The sequence below is a fragment of the Python bivittatus genome, unplaced genomic scaffold (assembly GCF_059951505.1).
Source record: "Python bivittatus isolate LINGU-HERP-01145 unplaced genomic scaffold, Pbiv_v1 ctg000220_np1212, whole genome shotgun sequence".
In the NCBI taxonomy this organism is placed as follows: Eukaryota; Metazoa; Chordata; class Lepidosauria; order Squamata; family Pythonidae; genus Python; species Python bivittatus.
This window is the reverse complement of record NW_028277048.1, coordinates 42,798,387-42,825,370: the sequence shown is the minus strand read 5'-3', so window position 1 is coordinate 42,825,370 and position 26,984 is coordinate 42,798,387. Positions and strand designations below refer to the sequence as shown.

Here is a 26,984-nt window from a genome sequence, read left to right as displayed (position 1 = left end):
AAACTTGAGGCTATTTGAGCAACCTATGGAAGAATTGTTCTTTTCTTTAGTGTGGGATTAAAGGGATGGAGTTAAATAGTATTGATAGTGATTTCCCTGAATAAATATTCTGGGTTTCCCCCCTCCCCTCCGGCTTGCTTTGGCAAAGGTCATCTTCAGTTGGTATAGCACAAAGCACAGTGTTGTGTTGTTTTGAAAGTCTTTTTTATTGTCTAACAAGGGATGTTAATTCTGATCTTGCTCAATGGAAAACTCTTTGCGTAGTTATATACCACTGACGCTTCTGCTTGAATGAAAGGTGGTGTAAATTAAGCCGTGCAGTCTTTTAGGCTTTAATATTTTGTGGAGACATTGCAACTCACATGCCAGTCCTCTAACAGATGCAAATATTTCCCAAGGAATGGTTTGAATGAGGTCACTGAAAACCTAACTGTGTTTTGTAATATCCAGAGTCACTTTCAAATGTACAGTTGAGCATAGATGGAGATTCACAGTTTACACTGTTTTGGCAGCTTTTCCAACAGGTTTCTGAGGGTGCTCTTGAAAGTTTCCACGAACTCCTGTGCAAGTTTGCACTTTTTCAAGGTAGAATTCAGGGGTGTCAAAAAAGTCAAGATGTCAGCCACAATGGTGTGATTAAAGGTCTGCCTGTTTTTTATATGTGTCACACCATTGTGGCCACCATCTTGACTTTTTTGATACACCCTGCGGACGCCCCCTTAACAGATAAGATCATGCCTTGCCTATCCCAGACAAGAATCTCCTTGATCCATATTACTTAGAGAGGAAGCAGAGAAGGACCCCGTCCAGACATTTGCTTCACAACAGATTGATCAGTCCAGAACAGTTCAATAAGTCTGACCAACCTTAATTGGTCAACTCTTTACTTGGTAAAATCAGAGACCTCAAATTTCAAAATAGAATCTCATTTTCTGAAGGACTTGTGGCCTTCAATTCTCCTCTCATTAAATCGGGCAGACCCTGCTGGGAATAGTGCTGCAGAACAAAAAATATGTTAATGTTTTAAAAACAGTCAGCTTTTATAAATCTAATCATGATTCTAGATCTCTTTTGCTTAGCCTTAAGAAAGATTTGAGTCAGGTTCAGGAGATATTTCTTTCTTTCTTTATTATTCATTCATTACATGAATGTACTCCGAAACAGCCTCTCTGCTCCATTCTCAGTACAGACCTTAAAAGCATAAAATATTAGAACATTTATTTATTGCATGGTATTTATAAATTTTTGATCCTGCATTTTCACTGCTAAAACCGTTCCAAAGTGTGAAAAACTTTTAGAATAGCATTAAAACCCTTAAAAATGGAAAGCAACTAGAGAATAAAAGCAAAGTAAAATCTACAGTGGCGGAAAGCTCTAAAATGTAGGATCACAGCTTTCAAAAACCGAAGGACTGAATATCAGGGAGGATAAAACAATCTTCACATGGTTCCAAAAAGAACACAGTGGAGACAGCTGATACTCTCTGGACTTCCAGAGTTCAGATTATGGGCTGGCAAAATTGTTGCAGTCATTGTTATGCTTGATAACATCATCATCATCATCCTCATCATCATCATCACCACGCTTGTGCTGCTGCTGTTACTGCAGCAAAAAAAGGGGGCTGGGCTGCAAGCAAGCTATAGGCCATCCACTCCCGCCCCCACTCTATGTAACCAGTATTAGGGTTCAAATATAGTTCTTGCCAAAGTAAAATATCCTTGTACAAAGTATGGATGAATAAATCTATCTGATTTGATCTCAATTGGTTTCTCTTGTTGAAAATCTTTCATTCATTTTCTCCTGTTTCAGTATCTTTTCCCTTGATTTCAGAAATGTCCATGAACATTCATAGATGTTTTCCGGCATACTTTACTACATGCATTTTTGTACTAATGTAATATTAATTCTTAAACTGATATCCTGGCTTTTCTCTCAAGATGGCATACATAGCATTCCCCCCCACCCTATTTTTCCCCAGAATAACAATCCCGTGGAGGAGGTTGTGCTTAGTTGCCCCGTGAGCTCCCATGGTTTGTACTTGGGTATCAGAGGCCCACGTCTGACACTTTAACCACTGTATCATACTGGATCTTGCATATGACTCCATTTTTTTTCCTGCACTCTCTTTTTTATTTGCACTGTGTTGTTCTCAAAAGTATTGCACATAATCTGAAGAAGAGTAAATACTGATGGCTAGTTACATTTCAGTTCATGCAGAGTAACCTTCCCCCACCTGATGGTCTTTGGATGTGTTAGGCCAGTGTTTCTCAACCACAGCAACTTTAAAATGTGTGGACTCCAACTCCCATCCTGGCTGGGGAATTCTGGGGGTTGAAGTCCCCACATCTTAAAATTGCTGAGATTGAGAAACCCTGTGTTAGGCTTCCACTACCATAAGTTGTCATGAAAGTGTGAACCAACATAATATTTCCCCATTTTTACTACTGGCTTGAAGTCAGCAGTAAAACTCAAGGGAGATGGCCTGAAATTCTTATGATTTTTCTCAAAGACAAGCCATATTTGGGTCTTGTCAATATTACATTGTTCATCTGTTCCAAAATGGGAACTTTAAGATGCCTGATAAACTAAGATTGAATATTTGTCTTCATTTTAGGTCCTTGCCAAAGTTCCTGCAAGATATCCAACAAGGGGGGGAAACCTGATAATATTTGCAACCCAGAAAGTTGTCCCTATTGCACAAAAACTTTGGCTAACAGTCCAGAGCAGAAGGATCACGAGGCAGGAGACTCAGACAGTGATGGAGTATACGAATTCACCCAGGATGCTCACTACAGTGACCAGAGAGACCCTCAGCGCTGGAAAGCTCGGGGAAGAAACACAATAAAAATTCTAGTTTTCTGGAAGGTGGTTTGTGAGACATTTCGGAAGATTGTGGATAGCAAATACTTTGGCCGTGGGATCATGATCGCTATCTTGATCAATACCCTCAGCATGGGGATTGAATATCACGAGCAGGTAAGCAGAACAGCATTTCTATTTTAGTCCTTTTGGCTCGATTTTCCCTATGGCCAAAAAGCCCAGGGGCTGGCCTTGTTAGCTCCATCGTGCTTTTGTTCTTAGTCCCTTGAGTGAAATTCGTTCGGCCTTGATTAACATTGACCGCTCGCTTTGTGCCTCAGTCTGCTTAGCCAGGTTGGTCCTGCTTGTTATTAGAAGACACTGCAATGCATGTCAAGGGCAACGATGGTGGCAGATCTTCAGCAAACACTTCTTAGTGTGCCAGCTAACGTGGAGAGCCCCACTGGAGGCTGGAACCCATCTATTGGTTTGAAACTGAGTAAAGCACAGAGGCTTGGAAGTTTAAAGTTAAGGAGGGGGGTTAGTCTGGAGGTTGGCAGGGCTGGCTCTACCGTTGGTCAGATGGTGGCAACAGTCTCAGGCAGCAGAAACTCTGGGGTGGCAACCAAGGGGAACCGGGAGCTACCCAGCCCCCCAGGTTAGCCTGCTGCTCTCAGCTGCGGTAGATATCTTCTCCCACCGCCAAATGTGGTCAGGATGGTTTTGGGGGAAGGAAGAGGGGAGGGAGGGAATCTTAGTCCACCCCAGGCAGCAAAAAGGGTTTGACAGCTTAAGTTATAATCAAGATGGTAGTGGAGGGCATGAGGCTCTGAGGTGAGACTGAGAGTTGGTTGTTGCTACGCTCTTCTGCACTTTGCAGTAACAGTGGGAGTTCCTTGAATTGACCAGGGCTGAAAAATTATTTATGTTAAATCATGTGATGCTTGTTTTTTAAATAGCTACTTTATAAATAACTATTTGTGTTAAAACATTTGATATTTCTTTTGGTAATAGCAACTTTATAAATAAAATATCATGAAATAGGCAAACTACAGGTGAACTGTACCATGAAATAAGTACCACACCTGCATGCTTTTTACAAAACCAAATGCCATCTTTCTCTTGCAATTGGGATGATGTTGTCATCCTTTATATAAACATGCTGGTTGCTCAGATCAGTCCTATTAAGGAGATAGGATCTGTGTTTAGGGATATGTTTTCAAAAGAGTCAATGGGCTTAAAAGAACATCACAGCATTTAGTTGACCTTGGCAGATCTCTTAGATCTGACTAGGATTTGGATGGGAGACCACCAGAAAACCCCAGGACTGTACTCTAGATTGGAAAATTGAAAAAAGATCCTGGAAGAAGGCTCAAGCAAGCTAGTTCTGTGGTAAGGTAAGGTAAGGTAAGGTAAGGTAAGGTAAGGTAAGGTAAGGTAAGGTAAGGAAAGGAAAGGAAAGGAAAGGAAAGGAAAGGAAAGGAAAGGAAAGGAAAGGAAAGGAAAGGAAAGGAAAGGAAAGGAAAGGAAAGGAAAGGAAAGGAAAGGAAAGGAAAGGAAAGGAAAGGAAAGGAACATGGATATATCTGAAAGTCAAGTGCAGATGAAGAGAGACTAATAGAATTGGAACCAAGAAGAAACAACAGCACACTGATTGCACTGAATTGCCAAGTGTTCCATGGTCAGCATATATGATTGCAGATTTGAGGCTTGGCATAATGTTTCAATTCTCAGAGACCTGTGTCATTTCAGTTCCTGACGATGAATCAAATAATTTTGCTTCCAGTTAAATCAAGTCTGACCTTCCCTTCCCTTCCCACCTTTCTTCCTTGAATGTCAAACTTATTTTGACTCCCATTTCCTGTTTAGAACCTGCCAATAATTACATTTAATTGTTGAGAGGCTGATGCAAAGTTTAAATGCGTGGTTCTATTGGTCCCAGTATAGAAAATAAACAGAGGCCCCTAAGATGGCTAGAGGTATCGCCTTAATGGTAGCCTCTTCTTAAAGAACTCATGTGAGTATATATCCTACCTGCTCAAACAAGTCAGATACAAGTTAGAAACAGGTTTTACCTGTAGAATTGGTTAAGGATCATCATGTCAATCAGAATGGACATCTGGCCTCACACCACGGTATGTGATGGAGTCTTTGTTGACATGCCTGGGAGCGTCTCCTGATCTGGGGCTGCCAACTATTGTACCCCATTCACTGTTCACAGGAACAGCTTGAGAAGCCCACAGATTCCCACAGTTTTGTGAGGGAAGGGCCTAAGGCATTTCAGACTTTAGTTAACAGCAAGCAAGCAACATTATGCTCAATAGTGAGGTTCAGACAATCCTGGCTGCTGAAGAAATAAGCCTAGTTGGGTTAGGTATTGGTTGCAAACATAGGCATTTATCCTTTAGATTGTACGGCATACATTTAAACTAACTTTGATGTCACTGAAGCAAGAAAGAGAGTCCATTTGGTGTAGTGGTTAAGGTACCAGGCTAGAAACTGGGAGACCAGGAGTTCTAGTCTCCCCTTAGGCACAAAGCCAGCTGGGTCACCCTCTCTCAGCCCTAGGAAGGAGGCAGTGGCAAACCACTTCTGAAATCTTGCCAAGAAAACTGTAGGGACTTGTCTAGGCAGTCTCCGGGAGTCAACACTGACTCAAAGGCTCCCTCTACCCCAAAGCAAATAGAATGGACGAAGCAGCCCAAAGGGGCAAAGTGTATGGTGTCTGTAAATGGGTATAATTCAACCCTGCCTTGTGTGTGGGTAAGTGCGTGTGTTTTGAATAATTTTGGGGGGCCATTGGAATCTGATTGGAAGACTGGTATGGAGGGTTAATCAATTTTCCACTCAAAATATCTCCCCTAGAACTTTTGACCACATGTATGCAAGGGTGTATGTATCTATCTTTTCTTCTGTGGGGAGTAGAAGGGCAGTTTGGGGAAGGGGACAACAATGGAGGTTAAATAGGAAAAAAGCTGGTTACAAAAAGGTTATGTATTTTGCCACATGCTCTTCATAGCCAATCCTCCACCCAAATTCACATTTTCCCGATTCAGTATTCTCCCCATTAAAATAGATACACGCTCACTTGCTCCTGCATGTAATTACATAGCTTGCTCCCATACTGCTATGCTGTGTTACTACAGACAACACTTCATAGACTGTTGGAGCTTCTGCCTTTTAAATCACTTCCCTGCTCTATAATTTCCAGAGAATTTTCCAGCTGTAAATCTCTGGGTGCCTCACTGGGAACAAGAGATGCTGAAGATGTCTAGACTAATGTGCGCTGAACATACAGTATATAGCTAGCTGTCTTCCTCAACCTGGTGCCCATTAGATGTGTTGGAGGACGGCACCCAGCACAAGTGGAACAGTTTAGGAAAGGCCGACGTATGGGACCAAGCTACCTTGAAAGCACCACTGTTGCTGCTTTCCTACCTTGGCTTTCTTTCTTTTTGCTGTTGAGCACAATTCCTTTTCTTTTTGTATTCAGCCTTTGGCAGCACAGTAGCAACTGCAAGCTCAGTTCTGCAGCTGTTCAAGCAGGTTACAGTGTCATCCCAGTGTATTAATATATCAGTGGCTATACATTATGGGACCAAGGCTCATTTGTATGCTCAGTGTGTCCCCTCAAGCCCATGCACTTCTGAAATCTAAATGCAACAGGACTGACAAGCTTTTGGGTTTTGTTATTTTAAATAGAGTGACACTATTCAGCTCATCTTGGTAGGATCTATGGCATGTTGTTTGACCTCCATATGTTGCTCTTACTCAAAATACGTCTCCAGAGCCAAAAAGAGGATGAACTGGGTGCTTTTGAAAGGCACTGTCCTTCTAAGAGAGACACTAAGCAAATCATTTCTTTGGAACCTGAGGGAAAATGAGGAAACTTAAAGTAAAGTTCACTTTTGACATTTTTGACCATTTGAAGCCCAGGTGGTAATGTCATTTCTGTATACAGTATGCTAGATTTGGGGAGATTAACTTGCAGCTCCTCTGACTGCCCTTTCCATTATCTCTCCTTGTCAAAAAGTCTTACTAGGGATATACAAGGAGAGAATGCAGAGACCAACCTACTTTTCTTAGACTGATCAGAAAATTTGTATCCATATCCAAAGGGTTATGAATATACTTGATTTCCTTGGATCAAGGATAGGCAGTGGACTACCCCAGATACCTTTATGAGTGCCCACCAAATTTCCACCCTCATCTGACATTCCTTAAATACCCTTTTAGAAAAATAAATGGGAAGCTGGCATGCTCCAAAGTGAGGCAGCCGTTTCTATATATTTATTTGCCTCACAAAGGGTCCCACAAAGGTTCCACTGGGATGGGCTGGAAGCATCCTGAAGGACTAATTGGCCTCCAGCTCAATGAATGTTTGGAGATGAGCTGTGCCCAACTGTGGCACCATTTTCTGAATAGGTGAGTTTCCATAGCCCCATTTTATCAGTATGTTCACAGCATACTCTTAGGATCTCCCCAAAAGTTGCATACATTCTAAGTGGTGGAACTTTTAAGACTCCTGTCTTTAGGAATGTAGGTAAAAGAGAGTCACATGGCCAGCACAAAAGGTCTTGAAAGATTCCATATCTGGAATTATATAAGAAGGCGATGTTAACTGACAACTGTATGGGTATTATCTTTCTTTGAAAAAAATAATCAGTCTAGAGAAATGCAGGTTCCAGTTCTTTTCCAGACTCTCAGAATAAATTGTGATTGTTGAATCCTGCTTTTGTTCATTCATGTAACAAAGGGGTAGTAAAGCATAAGGAAATGTTTTCTGGTAAACTCCTGGAGCTTACAATATGTTGTTTCCTAACTTGAGTGGTATGAGATACGGTACTGGAGCTAAGAATTGTTACTTCTGTCTTTTTTGCTGAGATTATCTGTTGTGAATGTAACCTTCCCACCTACCCACCCCAGTATAAGAAGAAACTAATCAAGTTATCTAAGTGTATCTTCACCTTAAAAAAATAAATTCAAAAAGATGTTATTAATTGTTATATTAGAGAGTCTTGCCTCCTTAATGCATGTTTACAGATTTCGCATTTTGAAACAGGCTGAAATTTGGTTTTCAGCCACACTAAGCTAAAGATTCACTGTTGGAAATTTTAGCAGTATCTCACAACATTCATAAAGTTGAACAGTAGAAAGGGAACCAAACAGGACTGCTTACAATAAAATAAAAGATACATTTTTCAACTGTGTCATTTGGAATTTCCCTCATCTTTCTCTATGATTACTGGAGTGGTTAATGGGATCTACATGATAAGACCAGGAGATTTCTCACCACCAGCAACTGATGTGATGTAGAATAAAAGCAGGACTTCTAACCTGTGGGATGATGATGATGAATTGAACGAGGTGCTCACTCTTAATATGGCATGGATGGAAAGATAGATGGTCACCATGAATAATACTTGTAAACCACTTTTCCTGTGTGGTTCATTTCTTCATGGATTCATGAAATCTCGTTCTGATTCTGAATTAATCTTATAAGTATGTTTAATTCATGGGAAAAGTTTTCATTTTAGAAGATACTTTATTTTCAAAGGTATACTTCCAATTGTATTATTTGCTCATACAATGTGTTTTAAATGTGTTTTAAAGTATATTTAAATCAGAATATTCAAGAACTCTTAAAAGCTGGTAGATAATTTAATTTTGATCTGCCAGATAACCAAATCACCCCTAAATAAGGAGTTCAAATTGTAGTTCATGTAGACCTCATTTCTCAAACCTGTTTTCTTTTAATCAACCAGTCACCTTAGTATGAAGTTAATTATTTTAAAATGTGAAATTATTACTATGAGTCCTAGGATTTTATTAGGGAACAGGCAGGGATGCATAAAAGCTCTAAAACTACATCCATGGTCACAGTGAATAATATATGAATAGCAATACAAGGTGAGTGAGGTAGTCCAGGAGATGTTGTAGGAAATACTCCAAGTCAAGGGAAGCCTAGTGATTTTTGCACCTCAGACCGAAAGTAGTCCTGGCAGAACAATAAATTGAATAACAGACAGTTTCCTGGCATTTCATATTACCCCAAATGATCATGCAATATCTCTATCATTTTAGCTAATGGCTGGCCCAACCCTGATATTAATCTTTATACCCTGAACATCTTGATAGACAGACTAATCCTCTTTTCCAACTTTCATTCCTGAGAACAAAAAGGAGAATGTTGTACATTTTTAAGAGAGTCATTACATCCTCATGACAACCAACCATTAAATACTTTGGGAAATTTTGCCCATTATTTCTGAATATGTGTCACTAATGAGTCATTCTCATGAACATCATTGTTATATAAAATAAAATGAGGAAAACTCAGCATATTCGTTTTTTAGGAAGATCAGCTATTCCTTCAAAAGAAGAAGCTGTCATAATTATTTAAGGCATCATATGAGCCCCCTTTGCCTGCCTTCCATAATAACGAGAAATTGGAATTTTTCTTATTAATAGAACTCTCCCCATTATTTCAGATATGGTGCCTTTTTAAAAAAATGAGGGAACTTGCTGAGAAATTTCAAGAAACCTGTTAGCAGAAGAGATATACTTAGTTTTTATCCATATTGAACCATCATGCCCAGCCACCTTATGGACAGTAATGCTATTCTTCCTCTCACACAACATCTTGTAAAGAAAACCAGTCTCAGTGCTATCCCAGTGCTATCATTTTAGCCTACAAAATGTTCAACTGCCCTGCTTCCCTCAGAGACAAAGGATCTTGGCCCCACCAATTATTTTGAGTAGAGGGCCGCCTAGGATGCTAAAAATCAATTGATCCAAAGACACAATTATCTCAACAAGAGCTAAAATTGGCCTTCAGGAGCAGACGAAACATTGGAGAAGAGGAAGAGTTCCCACATGGTAATGGAAAGAAACTGTAAAAGCAGCAAGTAAACCAGGCCCTTCCAAATAAATTTCAGATAAGCAAAGAAATAATTAGGGCTGTGATGGACCGGCCTGCAATGAGGTCCGTGTGTAGATGGCCAAGGGGAATAAAAACAATAGCGATCTGATTTCAGGAGAGGGGAGACAGAAGATACAAAAGTAGGGTCTAAAGAAGGCCAGGGTGTGAGAAGGGTTACCATTGGTTTTGTTAAAAAACAGAGTAAATAAAGATTGATTGATCACTAGAGAGATAGAGATAGGGATATTCATTCTGAAAGAATCTGTGCATTAGAAAGGATTTTTAAGAGATTTCTAAATGGATGTTGAAGAAAATGAATTTTTGCTACAGTTAGAAGCAAGCACTGGTTTCCTAGCTCTGGTTTCCTATAACAAAGAAAAGGTATTTTAATTAGCTCTCACTGAGACGATTTGTAATTCATATCAGTTCCCTCTTGTGCCGTTGCCCTGACAAACTCACAATTGATTAAGATAGGAATCTCGAACATGAGTATGAGTCAAGGTAGATTCGTATTTTCTCATGAAGGAGCATTAGTACCACACTGCTAAGTATGTCCAGTTTGTGCTGGCCCCAAGCATGGAAAACACAGAAACGAATAAGAGAAAGGACACTTGGATGTGGCAGAAGCTATAGATTGGCCTGCTCTGGTGGGAGCATTGGAAGACAGTTATTGAAAATCTAGAAGAGGAAGTAATTTGGTAGGAGAATTAAAGGGGGAAAAAACCTACATAGCATAAATGAACCTCTCAAATGGTAGTTAATGTGTATGCTCTGTTTGCAGAATTACAGGTGTAACCTTTTCAGCCACTTTTTAAACTCATTTAAGAATTTCAAAACTTAATCCTTGGTGCATTGAATGGTAGGAGTCCTGAGCAGGTGACTGTATGAAATGCTGTAAAGTTGTCACTAAGTAACATTAAAACCTAATAACCACTACAGCATGAAAATACCAACATCTGTGCCATAGCGTGTAAGGAAAATCTACTTACAAAATAAATTGGGAACAAGAATGTCAACAAGAGGATCCAAAATAACATTTTATATAGAAGCGCAGGATGTCCTTGTGGATGAAGTACTTTGAGCATAGGAAAGTTGATTATGGTGTAAGAGTTTTTAGACTGTAGCAGACCAGAAATGAAAACTTACCGACTCCTTTGATCTAATCACTTCCTCTGATTGGTTGCTTTATTTGTGCCTCTACTTCCTGTAGAGCTAGCAGTTAACCTTCCTGGAGAAGAAGGAAGGTTACTTTGTCTAAGGCAGTGTTTCTCAACCTTAGCACCTTTAAGACGTGTGGACTTCAACTCCCAGAATTCCCCAACTGGGAGTAAATTCTGGGAGTTGAAGTCCACACGTCTTAAAGGTGCTAAGGTTGAGAAACACTGGTCTAAGGTATAATTGGATAATTTATAGGGGAAAGCAGGGAAAGGACAGAAAAAAGCCAGAACTCACAGAATGTCATTCTTTCAGTTGTTGTCTTAAGCAAAATGGCAGTGGCTCTCCCCATTAAAACAATCAGCTGGTTTTAAGCTGCTGAACCTTTGGAAGGGATGGAAACTACATGGATATAGGGAGTAAGCTCTTCTCAGTTCACTTTAGAGCAATGTTTCTCAACCTTGGCAGCTTGAAGATGTCTGGACTTCAACTCCAAGAATTGACTCCCATGCTGGCTGGGGAATTATGGGAGTTGAAGTCCACACATCTTAAAGTTGCCAAGGTTGAGAAACACTGCTTTAGAGGCTCATCTTGTTACTGTATTGCTATCCATAGTAGAGAGGCCGCCTATTTCACTGAAGGTGACTCTGGGCGGCATACAATAATCCAATGAAAAAACACATATATTAAAATAATCATATAAATATATTAAAAAATCAGTGTTAAAAATTAAATATTGTTAAAATTAAAGTTAAAATATGCAAGCCCCAGGAATGGAGAGAGTGAGTATATCCACCTCAGTAATGGAGTCATCTAAACATATCTCTAGTTCCCTGGGATCTCCAGGCCTGGTGACATAACTTCAAGAGGGAGCCAACCTAACCTCAGGGGCGGGGGGGGGGGAGAATGTTTCACAGAGTGGGCACCATGGCAGAGAAGACCCACCTTGTGGGACCCACCAAGTATAAGTCCCTGCAGATGGTAACCGCAGTATGCCTTCTCTGCCAGATATAATGGGACAGGCTGATGTAACTGGGGAGAGGTAGTCCTTCAGATAACTCAGTCCCATGCCATGAAGGGCTTTAAAGGGTGAAACCAGCACCTTGAATTGAACCCAGAAGCAAACTGGCATCCAGCGTAGCTCGTGGAGCAGAAGTGTGACATGTGATGTTCTGGGAGCACATGTAACTACTTATGCTGCGGCACTCTGTAGCAGTTGAAGCTTCCAGATACTCTTCAAGGGCAGCCCCATGAAGAGCGCATTATGGTAGTCCAATCTGGAGGTGACTAGGGCATGAGTGACTGTGAGCAGAGCCTCCTGATCCAGGAGCGAGCACAACTGGCGCATAACATGCTCTTCGAGCAGGAGTTGTGAGGCTAGGAGGACCTCCAGATTGTGCACTGGGTCTGTCTGGGGCAGTGCCACCCCATCCAGCACCAAAAATGGCATAGTCCTAGAACCAGTAGGCCCCAAAACCCAAAGCCACTCAGTCTTGCTAGGATTCAGCTGAAACCTGTTGTCCCTCATCCAGACCCTCACACCCTCCAGGCACCAGGATAAGACATTCACAGCATTGCTTAATTCGATACATATAGTTGTATCGACTATAGACAAAAATTATCTAGTATGGTGGAATCTAGCAATGGTTACATGATAAAGCCTAAACTCGTGGAACTTGGGCAGAGAACAGCTTGATGCTCTCCATGGGATGTTGGAGGATCAGAATGTTTTCCTTGTGGCTTTTGAGGATTTTCTTGTCATTCTGTCTAGTGATTCTGTCAAAGCCTTGCTTGAGTTCAGGAAAGGGGATACAGCGTACTGATGATATCCCACCCCATGGTGATGAATGAGCTCACCCAGTGGCCTCATGTAGATGCTGAACAGGAGAAGGGAGAGCACCAATCCCTGTTTCACCCCACATAGGAGGGGGCAAGGGTGGGACCTTTCCTCCCCAATCATCACAGACTGGAATCAGCCCTGAAGTAAGGAGGCAAACCAGCACAACGCTATGCCGCCCACCCCCAATCCTCAGCCAACTAAGAAGGATATCATGGTCAATGGTATTGAAAGCCACCGAGAGGTCAAGTAGGGCAAGGATGGACGCGCAACTCCACCCATGCCAGAGATCATCCAAAAGCACAACCGATGCCTTTTCTGTTCCAGACCCGGGTCTGAATCCTGACTGAAAAGGTTCCAGATAATCGGCTTCATCCAAGGTCCTCTGAAGCTGTTGTGCAACCACCTTTTCAATCCCTTTCCCCAAAAAGGGGAGGTTAGATACTGGACAAAATTTGTCTAGTATGGTGGAATCCAGCAATGGTTACATGATAAAGCCTAAACTCGTGGAACTTGGGCAGAGAACAGCTTGATGCTCTCCATGGGATGTTGGAGGATCAGAATGTTTTCCTTGTGGCTTTTGAGGATTTTCTTGTCATTCTGTCTAGTGATTCTGTCAAAGCCTTGCTTGAGTTCAGGAAAGGGGATACAGTATAGCTCAGACAACTTGCCTTTATTGCTTCTGTGAGTCAGCTTGGGCTGCATTGAGGCAAACAAATTCTCTGATTTTCAGATGAACCCGAATCAATGAAATCAGCAGAGTAGTGGTTAAAGCAAATATGGTAACCAACAAAAACTAGCTGGCAATTAATGGAAACCAAGAAGTAAGTATACTGTATCTGTGTAGAAATATCTGAAAAGCAGGAGTAAAACTTCAGGTGATTAACACACACATACACTTCCTGAACCTGACTACATTAGATAAGTATCAGTCTAATCACTAACAACTCATTCTTAGGTAAGATATTGAAGCAAGTAGTGGTTAGGGTTAGGGGTTCTGGGTGATATGGATCTGAATATGTAGGCAGAGGCATATGGATGGTCTTAGGCCATAATTTCTGGGGAAATCTGACTTGTGATGTGAGCAAATTGTAATGCTCCTTGCTACAACACACTTCCAGTCATCCCTTTTGTAAGCAGATTATAGCATCCTGGAATTCCCCAGTGGTCTCTCATCCAAAAATTAACCAGGCCTCTCCCTACTTACCAAAGTTGGCCAGATACTATCAAATGATAAAACATAAGGCACTCAATAAAATAAGTATATGAATGTATGAGTAAACAAGTCGCTGAGCATAAATACACCACACTGAATATCCAATGAATTGGAAATGTTTTTAGTATAAATGCCACCTTTAATATACTTTTATGTTTGTTTCTGTTCAAATCCATCTTAGGCAATTCAAAGAATTATCATTAATGAGCTCACTATGGTTTTTTTCTCAGAAAGGCTTCCTTTTACATGTATTGCTTTGTTACAGGCAAGAGATACCAGCAATTCATATGCCTTCTGGAGTTATGCTAGCAATAGAATATGTCAGCCTTTGAGGTAGTCCATGTCAGCCTTTGAGGTAGTCCAGACAAGAAGCACAAACCATGAGTAGTAACACTACCTTTATTGTAAGGTTATAGTAACAGAATCTTGCAAGTCTGAAAGCTTTTCTCCCCTCCTTTACCTTTTCCAGAAAACTAGGGAGGGCCCCTTCTGAAATGCTTCCCACTCCCCTTTTCCTTCTGTGGGCTGACATACCTTTTGTGTGACGGTTATCTAGGCTGTGGCTCTTCTTCCAGCCTCCCAAGGTCATTCCCACAAACCATGACAGCATGGTACTTAAGAACGGCATGCTTTAGGCCAGTGTTGTCCAAACTTGGCCACTTTAAGATGAGTGGACTTCAACTCCCAGAATTCCCCAGCCAGCCATGCTGGCTGGGGAATTCTGGGAGTTGAAGTCCACTCATCTTAAAGTGACCAAGTTTGGACAACACTGCTTTAGGCTGTTCAGGTTGTAGTCCATACAAATCACTGAAACAGTCTGCTGGTTATTACCTTTTAAATAGAATGCGGATTAATCTGAAAAATGTCAACCTCTAGCAATGTTTGGTTTAAACAAGAATCTTCTGAACCATGGTTTCTAAAATCCACTGAACTGACTTGTTCCGAGATGAAGGCAAATATAGATCTTGATGGAAAGGGCATGCTACACAGGACTTTCTTTTTCTCATTGTGTCTAGCACATTTATTGAATGCAGACAACTTTTGGTGTATCCAAGATTTCCATTCTCACAATATTTCTGGAACATGGCTTTTCTGGAAGGCTTTTGGGAGTTAATTATAACTAGTGAGACCATACTCAACAAATTTTAGCTTATTACTTTTAATATTTACTTTTAAACTGGAGAATTAGGTTTGGGGTTTACTATTTTAATTGTTTTATTGATTTTGTATGATGTTTTTTATGTAAGTCTTCTAAGATACCTACATACTGTCTGGGACAAATCCCATTAATAAAAAATAAATAAATTCACTAATCGCTGGTTCCTGTGGAGCTGTGTTGTCATACAGGTCATTCCAGAGTTTAAGCTGGAGCTATAGATCAGGATTTATAGTTAAGCATTCATAGGACATGACATCTTTCTGCAGATTGGAATGCATAGGTGCTATTTACACGCAAATTCAGGGGTCTTGCAGATGGCAAACTGTTTTTTGCTTGCCTCTTCTCTACTTCTACCTTCGCCTTTCATGAATCTTTGTGAGGTTCTCAGGACATGGGACGGATGGCATATGGACATATGAACTCTCTTCCCCTGGAGATACCTGCAGCCTCTACCTTGTGCATTTCCATAAGTAAGCCAAGACTGAATTGTTTCAAGGAGACTTTGGTCCCTTAGTAGTCCTGAGTGGGACCACTCCTCCTCTATATTTAATACTGGGGCTTTAGGATTATGCGTTTTTATTTTGTGCCCGGTTGTACATCACCTGAAGTCCTTTGTTATTGGGGAGGATTATAAAAATTGTGAATAAATAAATTAATTAATTAACAAACTCCTAGCAGGAGACCTAATTTTCAGTGTATGAATTTGAGGTCACTGGTTTTACTATAGGCCAATGTTCTTCTGCAAATTGATCAGACATTTGGCATCATTTTTGTACCTTCCCTGTCTTCCTGACTAACTCATGGTGGAGTTTATGCGAATTAGGTCAGATAGATAGATTAAGCAGGAGAGAGGGAACACAGAAGCCTCACAACATTTAATTTATTTGTTGTATAAACAGAGATTATTCTTATTAAAGATATGCTGTTGGAGCCTAATAGAATGAAATCAGTGTTAATGTAGTAGCTGTGGTAATGATTGCCCACGATGTTGGCTGACTTTCAAAACCCCACTTCCTGTTTTGTTTTGGAAAATTAGTTTAATGAATACGAATCTAATGAGGGCATGTCAGCACATTGCAAAAGCAGTTCTTCCAAATTAATGACATTTGAAACTTAAGAGACATAAAGCATGCTTATAACAGCAAAAGATCAGAGAGGATATCTGTTTGGAGGACACCCAGATTAAGTGAGGGGGCTTTTCCATTAAGGAAGAGTTGAAATTCATCCTTTGGAAAAGAGATTAGGTGTTCCTAACAAAGAATTTGTGATATCAGTATATGTGATATAAATGGAACAAAACCACAACTATCAAAGAACTTGGAAAAGGAGACTTATATTTTTAAAAAATGTATATGTTATGTTATGGTGAGCATTTTTATCCAAAATATATATTCTAACTTAGCCTTGTCAAGGTTTAGTTGAAGTTTGGACTGTCCTCACATTTGGTGGACATACTTCTGAGTAAACATACAAAGTATGTGTTTGCACAGAATAATATGCCATGATTTTTGATGTGAATGAGCGGTGTGTTGAGACATATATTTATTTTTATTTATCTATTTATCATATTTATATAGCTGCCCATCTCACACAAAGTGACTCTGGACAGCATACAACAATTAAGGCATATAATATAGCTGCTGCTGCTGCTGCTGCTGCTGCTGCTGCTGCTGCTGCTGCTGCTGCTGCTGCTGCTGCTGCTGCTGCTGCTGCTGCTCCTCCTCCTCCTCCTCCTCCTCCTCCTCCTCCTCCTCCTAAAGTAGGGGAGGCAATCTAATGCCCTCAGGCATTTTGGACAATAATTTCCATCTGCCCCAAGGATCAGGTATTATGGACATTATAGTCCAAAACATCTGATTGCTTCCTCCTAGAAAAGCAACCAAAAACACTTTCTGTAGCATAAGTTCTGAACCAAGGATTCCAGCTTGATGGTTGTTTCCCAAGTCATGGCTTGTTCTTGGTTTGTGATCCCTGCTTGTGGTTCATGAACCCCAGTATTTCCAGCAAAGTAATTTCCATTACTTTGGCTCAGAGCCTCAGTATTTCCAGCTCCTGGAATGACCTGCAAAACAAAATATTGGAAATATAGCTGCTTTTCAAATTCTCACTCCCATATTTAACAGACATGTTGTATAAAATCAGCCTCCCTTGGCCACATAGCTACTTCTTTTGCCACCTCTCATAGATGGATTGGCAGCTAAGAGGCTGGTGGTCTGATTCTCTCTTGCAAGCAATTTGTCCTGTCTTCTCTTCCCCACTGTCTGTTACCCCACATTTTCTACTTCGTTCAACAGCTTCCCATTGATCTTTTCTAGAGAGAAAAAGCACCATGGAACAGATCTTAAAAAGCACATAAGAGCTGGGCTTTGTAGCTATCATTGTTGTTTCTTGATGACTGTAGACATGTCTTGCACCGAAATCAGTCAGCATTAGAATAGCTTTATATGCATAAGAAATTCAGTTTCACCAGAATTCACTCAGGAAGCTACACTGAAAGGGAAATTGGCGGGGGGGGGGGGGTGTCTGATTTCTTTTCAGATATATTTTCAACGACTATTGAGGAGAGAAGTCTAATATAGTTTAGATTAAATAGACCTAGATGGCATTAAAGATCAAGTATTTATTAAGTATGACCAAATGGAAATGTACCTTTTTGTTCAGCTTAAGCAACTTCCAAATCTAGGAAAAGGAGTGGGAGTGAGGGGTGGGAGCTGGTGGTACAGTTTGGTTACTTTGCTAGGATATTATTTTCCCAGATGTTGTGAGGAAAGCTCAAGCGCTGAAGCTCTTAAATCCCTGCTGCTGCTGCTGCTGCTGCTGCTGCTGCTGCTGCTGCTGCTGCTTTCAAGAGCTGCTCTAATGCAGACTGGCACAGCCCTGGAGAGACAGGACATGTCACCTGCCTTTTAGCAATGGAAATGCCCACAGTAGTTGCACATGTTTATCAAGTTGCCGCGGCCACAGTTAAAAACAAAATTTTAACCAGAACTGGACTGTCTTTTCACTCTGTTTCTGCAGAACGAGTAGCGCGCCCGTAAGCAGCTACTCGGAGCTGACCTAAAAGAAGTATGCCTAACCCAGAGGACAAATAGGTGCCATAGGCATAAATGAAACTTGAAACAAGATTGAAACATGACCCTGCAAGGCACAACAGGCTCAATGAAAAAGGGAGGGAGTGTTAAACTGTGCATAAAGCACGTGTCTGCACAAAAATTCATGAATTGGAACATGGAAATCCTGTTGAGAGTGTTTGGCTAAGAATAAAGCAGAAGGAAACAAGAATACCCAGTCGGCGTTTACTATAAACCACCTGGACAGGCAGAAGGGATAGATGAGGCCTGTTTCAAGGGACCAAACTTTCAAAAAGGCATACAATTGTGACAGTGGGAGATTTTGGTATCCTGATGGAAATGTAACTCATTTTGTCTTCTCTTGCTGACAACTTCATTAGTCAGAACAGAGAAGAAGGACTAGGCTTGGGGGGCAGAGGAGGGGGGGGGTTGTCTGCTGTCCCACACCTAATCCTTTCCCAGAGGGAAGGCTTAGTTGAAGAAGCAAAAGTGACTGGAACCATGGGGAAAAGTCACCACATTGTCCTTTCTGATGTCAAAGGGTAGAGTAGAAAGGCATCAAATTTGTATATTGGTCTTCAGAAGGTGGGGGGGGGGAGCTGGATGAACTCAGTAGGTAGATCAGATCTAATGGCTTAAAATCCTGAAGGGAAAAACAAAACTCTGGAAGGATGGGAAATCCTATAAAATAAGATATCGAAGGCACAGGAGCATCCATTGAGAGGGGGCAAAAGGCCAAGATGGTGAGGATGACTGCACAGTCAAAGCCCTGCCCCTTTATACATTCAGGATGTTGCATGCCTGTACAAAGGAGTGGGGCTTTGTGCAATCATGCCTACCATCTTGGCCTCTTGCCCCCCCCCCAAACACCCTCATAAAGGCACAATTGCAAACAATTCCTACTCAAAGGAAAAATGGGAAGCATCTGAAGAGACTAATGTGGAGACAGAGATTCCTAAAATGCTGAAAAGGAAAGGGGATGTGCATAGGCAATCAAAGGAGGTGTGTATAGCCAAAGAATGATACAAGGCAATTGCCAAGATCTGTAGGGATTGCACTGGAAAGGCTAAAGCTCAGGCTAAACCTGAGGCTTGCAAGAAATGACCAAAAGAACAACCAAACTCTTTTTTTTTTTTTTTTAGAAACATCAGAAGCCAAAGGAAAGCAAAGCAAAGAGGCTGTAATTCTCTTGCAAGGGAAAGGGGGTAAATTAGTAATGGGTGATGGTGAAAAGACAGAAGCTCTTAACTCATATTTTTGTCTGTTTTATCTCCTCAAGAAAATTAAGCTCTAACCAGTAGTGGAAGAGGGAGCTATAGCTCAGGACAGACAAGGAGAGGGTAAAAGAACACATAGCTGGTTTAAATGAATTCATCTCCAGGGCCAAATAAATTATACCCTAGGCTACTGAAGGAACGACCAGAGGTGACTGCAGAACTGTGTGAGAACTCTGGGGAACAGTGAGGTCTCAGAAGACTGGAGGAGAGCAAATGTTGTTCCCGTCTTCAAAAAGGGAAGGAGGACGCGGGGTATTGCAGAGGTCTCAGGTTGCTGTGTATACTGGGCAGGGTCCTCAAGACTATTAAACTGAATGGGGTAGCACTTCTCTATTCAAGACAGTTGTAGAGTTTGGGAGCCTTCTTGGACTTGCAGCTCCTGCTTGAAGAGCAGGTGACAATTATGGACAGGATGGCCTTTATACCAGTTGCACCTGTTTCTACACTGGAGGCCCTCTGGACAATCACTCATGCTTCTGTCACCTTACATATAACTATTGTAATTTACTTTATATGGGGCTCCCCTTGGAGTCCACTCGGAAGTTGCAACTGGTCCAGAATGCAGTGGCACTGGCAGTTATGGACATGCCACAGTATGCCCATGTAACACTTATGCTTCATGAGATGTACTGGTAACCAATACGCTTCATGGTGCTGGTTCTTACCTATAAAGCTCTTCATGCCTGGTTATCTGAGGGACCATCTGTCTTCCATAGTTTCTGCCCATCCTGTACAATCAGCCAGTTGGCATGCTTCTGCAACAGCATCTCTTCAGAGATCCCTGTGTAAGAGTGTATTGTTTTGCTACTCTTAAACTAAGCCCTATGAGGAACAGTTAAAGAACTGGGTATGTTTAGTCTTCTGAAGAAAGATTGGTATAACAATCTTCAGATAGCTAAAAGGTTATCATATAGAGGAGGCTTGTTCTCTGTGGCCTCAGGGGCAGGATCAGGACCAGTTGGCTGAGACTACAAGAAAGTAGATATTAAGAATAATTTTCTGCTGGTAAGAGCTATTAATCAATGGAATAGGCTACCTCATGAAATTATACGTGGCCCTTCTCTAGAGGTCTTGAGGCTGGATACCCATCTGTTTGAAATGCCTTAGCAGATCCTGCATTGTGCAGCAGGTTGGAACTAGATCTCTGAGGTCCCTTCTGGTGTTATGATTCTTTGATTCTAGATTTCAGTGGAAGCAACATGATAGGATCCTCCAAATGGATTCAGTTGAGGCATAGATGGGTCTGATCAGCAATTCCAATAAAGAATGTCAAATAAATTAGACAAACAAGAACATTGCTTAAGAAAAAATCATATATTGGAATAATTACATTTGTTTTAATATGTTGTTTAGAAAAAGTTGTGTACAAACAAAATGCTGCCTATAAATCTATACATGATAAAGTAACTTGTAGACAAAGCTCCATAGCCCTGGAAGGTTGTGAATGAGGATGGGATTTTGCAACTTGATGTTCAGAATGAATGGGATGGAATCATACATGAAAACCTGTGATAGTCTACCTGTCTTGGCTGTGGCTTTTCTAAAAAATGGTAAAGTTAGTCAATTTTGCAAAGGAGAAAAGTAGGCATGTTTTAAAAATAAGCTGAAATGGCAGATATATAAACCACTCTTTGTCAACACTAGCTCCTGTTAACACACCTCACTGGTACTGAGCAACATGAGTTTAAGATCCTCTTTTCTTTTCCCATCTGCTCGGGAAGAAACTTGGTTGCATCCTCTGGGGACTTTGGGAAGAGATATCTAATGCTGAGCTTGGAAAGATTTTATTTCACACAGAGCAGATTATTGTCAAAACACATCCTGTCATTTTCAGAGATTGTGTTCTTAAAAAGAGGGTTGAAAAATGAAAGAAATCAGAGGGGTCAGCACCAGAGAGAGAAAGAAGATGAAAAAAAAGGCCCTAGTGGAAATCCTCTGAATGCATGAATAATTAAGTTTTTTAAAATGGCATCTTTAACTGATTCTGCTAAAAGAAAAAACAGAACCAATAGAGAAGACTGTCTGTGTAATTAGGTAGAGTAAACCTTTCACTAGACATGCTTGCGCCAACTTGATGCCCTCTAGAAGAGTTAAGACTTCAACTCCCAGAATTCTCCGCCAACACATCTTGAGGATATCAGATTAGGGAAGACAGCAGTAGGCATATTAGTAGAATCCATTACCCCACGGAGAGGGAATTTGTAGAGAGTAAGTGCGGGAACTGTGGATTCGGTTACTATTTATAATACCAATACCAATACCAATACTTTAATGGCCAAGTATAAAACATACACAAGGAATTTATCTTCGGTGATAACAGCAAAATCAACGGTGCGTTTGGATAAGAGCAAAAAAAGATAAAATGGCAAGATTCATTTTATAGTGCCTACAATGTTCCATTTATTGAAGAAAAGACGAGCTTTTCTACAAATGCTTGGCCATTTGCCTGAACCTTTTCATAGGACAGTGAAGAATCCAGCAGAGCTCTCAAACCTTCTGAAGAGAGTGAAGTACAGCAGGAATGACGATGCATACAGGGTCTGTGATAATCTGAAGAGGAAGCCATATTTAGCAGTTGCTTGGTAGGAGAAAAATAGCTACAGCAAAGGAAAAAATGGCAAATAAAATAGAATGTAACAATAGATGATGGTACTGATGATGATGATTAGGGCTACCAGACCAAATTCAGACAATCACCAGTGTGGGGTTCAGAAAACTCTTTGCTACCTTTTAATGGTTGTCCAAATGTGTGCAGCCCAAATAGTATGTTTTGATTTCATGGTTGTGTGTGTGTTTCCCAACAGGGACTAAAATAGGAGTAAAACAAGAATAGCTTCTTATTTGTCCCAATTTGGATAGGAAAAACAAGGAAGAAGATAGTTAAAGCTCAGTTGCAACACCCTGTTGTAAACAGAAACATGCATAGTGGTGAGTGGTAGCTCCTTCTGCCCTCACTCCCAGTGGTTGGATGATTACTCCCTCAGCATGGAAACAGCTCCAACCAGCTATGGCCAGGTCTAACATCTAGAGATGCAGGATTGCTTCCCTCCAACATAATGGTTAGACGTGGCTTTTTATCACACAATCCTAATTGAACTGAAGGAATGGCTGATTAAATTAATGCCAGCAACCCAACAGTAAGAGGCTTAGCTCTAAGCAAGTCTGAGTGACGAAGCACTAGGCTATCCATCAGGATCCTTTAAGGATGTAGATAACAACCATAGTGTTATTGCACCCCTGTGCAGCTTTGCAATCAGGTGGGAACATTAAGCAAGCTTTGCATGGTCAGAAGAGGCCAGATGAACAGCTGCAAGACTGAGGTTTATTCTTTTTAACCTTGCAGCTGTAATAGATATTTTCCTAATAATTTGTCTGCCACATTGTAAAAGCCCAAATATTGATGTTTGCTTGCTTGCTCGCTCGCTCGCTTATGGCCATCCAATTCACAAAAATGCAACTTTGAGCAGCATACAACCATAAAAACAGATCAAAATGCACCCTCTGCCCAGTCAATAACAAGAACAATTCATACAATCAAGTCATAACAACATGTAGGCCATTTCCCAGGGCAAGCTCATCTGACATCCTCACCACAACACCCGAGGGAACATCCAGGTCTTCAAAGCCTTTTTGAAGACTAACAGGGTTGGGACCAATTGAATGGGGAAGAGATCATTTCAGGGAAGGGAACTGAAGCACGCCCATTCTGTTGGAGCCTGTTGGATGAGCACAAACAACTGGGGACAGACTGTCCTATAAATAACCTAGTCCCGTACCATGAAAGGCTTTATAGGCTACAACCAGCACCTTAAGTTGCATCTGAAAGCTTATTGGGAGCCAGCACAGCTCACCAAGAAGTGACACATAGGTGTATTGAGGGGCACCTATAGCTCCCTGCACTGCTGCATTCTGGATCATTTTCAGCTTTTAGAGGATCTTCAAGGGCCGCCTCATGTAGAGCACATTGCAATAGTCCAACTGAGAGATGATTAAGATGTTAGTGACCACAAGCAGGGCCTCCCAATCCAGGTATGGATGCAACTGATGCACTAGACAGAGTGGTGCAAAGGACCTTATGGCCATGTTGCCTCTCCAGTCCTCTTTCTGCAGCCATGATCCTATAAACAAGCTGAGTTGCAGTTTTTCTAAGAACTGAGATTTCTGGTTCTAACTATGATAAAAGATGCATTCTTAATTTATTCTGCTAAAACAAAGCAAAGCATAGCAAAATAAAAATAAAACAGAACAGCAGCAGCAAATTTCTTGAAGGTCAGGAAGCAAAGCTCTCTGCGTGGGGAGAAATACTTGAATTATTTTTGTACTGCGCTGGGTTTTTTATGAGAGCTTGAATTATGTCTGTAGAAGAAAAACTTTTTCCTTTGGCACATTTGTTTAAAAACCAAATCAGGATCCTCCAGCGTTCCTCTATTTCCATGGACTTGACTCACATACTCCACCAATTCTCCTTGGTGCTCTTACTCAATATTTGCAGGACTGCCTGTCTCTGAGCTTCTCTGCTCATCCTACAAGATCCAGCAGAGTGGGCATCTTCCAGGTCCCTTCCATGAAACAATGGCACCTAGCAGGTCCTACACAAAGCATGCCTTCTCTGCTGCAGCCCCTGCAGGAGAGAACAGGATTACACACACACCCAGCAAGGATTCAGATGGCCCCAATCATGCTGGCCTTCTGTAAGGCCTTGAAAACCTGGCTTTTGTTCTGGGCAATGGGCCAGAGTGTTGGATAAGCCCATCCTGCAATGACTTTGAATTGGGCTATGTTGTGGCTTGGCCTTGGTTGTGCTGTTTAGTGGGTTTGGTTATTGGAGTTTCTGTTTTTCGCTGTAGGTAACACACCCGGAGTCATTATTTGTGAGTTGAGTGACTGTATAAATCATTTAAAGAAATAAATGATTTTGTTTCAATTGTTTTAACAGTCTGTCCAGAACATTTTCATGGATTGGCAGCAAGTCTAACAGCAGAGAAAAAGAAGACTGTGTTCTTTCTTTTCTTTATTGGTACTATTAACATTTTTAAATTCATTTTTAAATCAAATATCTTTCAATGATGAGTCAGTAAATGCTGTTTGGTGATTCCTGAGGAATAGCTGAAGCCGCCCTTTTTTCCCTTCCCCATTCTTTCTTTTTTATATTTCCCCTGGAATCCTTTGTTACCATGGAATTGGTTTCATATCCAGTTGGGGGGTTTCACTTTTTTTTTTTTTTAAATAATAACCAGGAAGTTTTGGATACAAAGCAGGCATTACCATCTGGGTCTCTGGGGGCTTCTGTTTCATCTCTTTTGGATCATGATGAGTGTAGTTTTGTTAATGTTAAAAGGATAGGAAGCTAAAATGTTTGGGGAATTTTCACTCTTCGTTGAAGCATATTGGGAAGAAAGGAAGATCTGGAGCTGTGTGATAAAGACAGTTTAGACTGCCTGATTCCAGTCATTCTCATTTATATGCTGTGTCAAATAGAAATGTTAAATAGTGAAAATGTTAAATAGTGGAAGAGTTCATAAATCCCCAGATATAAATTTACTACGTGACCATTCAGTTCTTGAAAGCATTTGGATCTTTTTTTAACAAAAGATGCCACCTCAGACGTCAAAACATCAAGAAAGAGATCTTTGTTAAGATTACAGTACCTCTTACTTGCCAACCTTGGTTGACCTTGACAAGAGCTAAGCAGAGTTGGATCTGGTTAGCATTTGGATGTGAAATCACCTGAACATCTCAGATCTGTAGGCTAAACTAGAAAGTATGAAAAAAAAAAATCTAAGAAGGTGGCAATGGCAAAACGTTTCTGTAACATAGCCAAGAAAGTTACATAGACATTTCCCTGAAGTCATCAAGAGCCAAATTCAGCAGAAATGAGAATTTCTCTTTACCCCTTTCCCAAAGTTAAGCATGGGTTGCATGATACCATAATAGTGAAACCCATATTAAATATCAGTTTCACACAAGCTGGTGTGGCCCTGATGTGTTGGGATCAAAACCCAGAATAGTAAAGGAAATTATGGTCCCAATGGATCTAGAAACTGCACCCTGCGTTACAGCTATGCTAGCATTCTTAGGACCAGCTGTTAAGCCCTTTCAGACCATTAATAAAGCTGCCTCCTTGGAAGATGAAAAGTTTTTTAACCAATTCATATCCAATTGCATCTCTATCTAATGCTACGTATAGCAAAGTTGACTATTCCTAATACCACAGTGCCAGGTCACATCCTGGGCCTATGGATGGTGCCGATATAAAGTCATCATTCTGATATTTTGATATCATTGTAATAGTAGTGCATCCCACCCTGTCGCTGTGTATGTAGTAATGTATAAAATGGGGCTGTAGTGGTTTAAATTAGTTCTATATTCTCAGAAGTAAATATGCTAGTGGAGTGCAGGGGCTGTCCCTTTGTTATTGTGCAGCTTTTTAAATTTATGTGTTCTTGTGGGAATTCCAGGGAACATCTCAGATATTCTTGCATGCTCAAATAATGGATGTGCATGAATTAGTTTCTCCTGCCCCCCCCCAAAGAAAGAAGTCAGTTGCTCCAACTGATGTGTATTATAGAAGTAGGTTGAGATGTAAGTGTTGAGTTGTATTAATTGTAGAGAACAGCATTCCACTGAGCGTAATGCAATGCAGACAGACATCTGCAATAGAAGGCAAAATCAGATGCTTATTCTCTCTCTACTCCCCCACTGCCCAGCTTGCACACGAGTTTCTCTGTATAGCTGCCAATTTCTAATTTTCCCTGGAAAGAAAACAAATAGGATAGAATTTGATGTAAAGATGGCATGGAATAATAGTCCACATTAACAGCACGGCAATATCTTCTCTGCATTTGAAATAGAGCCAAGTGGATTACTGCAGCACCTCAACCATGCACAAATAACAGAATATGAGTGGGAAGAGTGTCTCTCTCTGGTGAGGAAGAAATATCTTTTGGCAATCTCAATTCTTTCTTTTTAAAAGTTCCTTCATTTGAGTGACTATGTCGACAAAAAAGCCTGACAATCAAATGCAGCAATTCTTGAAGACATCTGTGCTTTAATTTGCCATGAGGCAGAGGCAATGCCTTTATGGATGAGCTATACCATTAGTTTCAATTGGGTCTAATTTAGAAGCAGAAGTGGTGGATTTAATTTTATGTTTAATTTAGTCATCTACTGTGTGGTTGCTAAAAGGAGGTTCTTGAAATGGGGCAATTGGAAAGATCACAGTGTTGGCTGAAATCAGGAAACAAACTGTGCTATCGATCCAATATTACTCCAGGTGATTTCATTGTACTGCGTTAAACCCACGGTAAAATTGAGGAGAAATAAATTATAAGAAACATACTGGATACAAATATTGGGGAAGAGAATGCTAATTCACTCAGAGTGCCAATCATAATGAAAAGTCTGTTCGACTAATAAAAAGTGTGTCAATTATTATTATTTTTTTAATTTTCTTGATTCTGTGAGGTTTGGCCAATGTTATGAGTTTCCTGTGGTTCACTGTGTTTCAACCAGTAGTTCACCTGCTGTGTGTAAACAAAAGACATCAGA

General features: G+C 40.8%; 1 protein-coding gene across 8 annotated transcripts in view; it reads left to right on the top strand.

Annotated features, from left to right (window-relative positions):
* The window catches only part of CACNA1G (calcium voltage-gated channel subunit alpha1 G), a 208,070-nt gene that overhangs the window by 39,034 nt on the left and 142,052 nt on the right, over nucleotides 1–26,984 (top strand). For all 8 annotated transcript variants that reach the window (XM_088138459.1, XM_088138463.1, XM_088138462.1 and 5 more), the window contains exon 8: nucleotides 2,615–2,976. In XM_088138459.1, coding sequence (XP_087994585.1) covers nucleotides 2,615–2,976 — 362 coding nt within the window. The remainder of the gene's footprint in view (nucleotides 1–2,614; nucleotides 2,977–26,984) is intronic.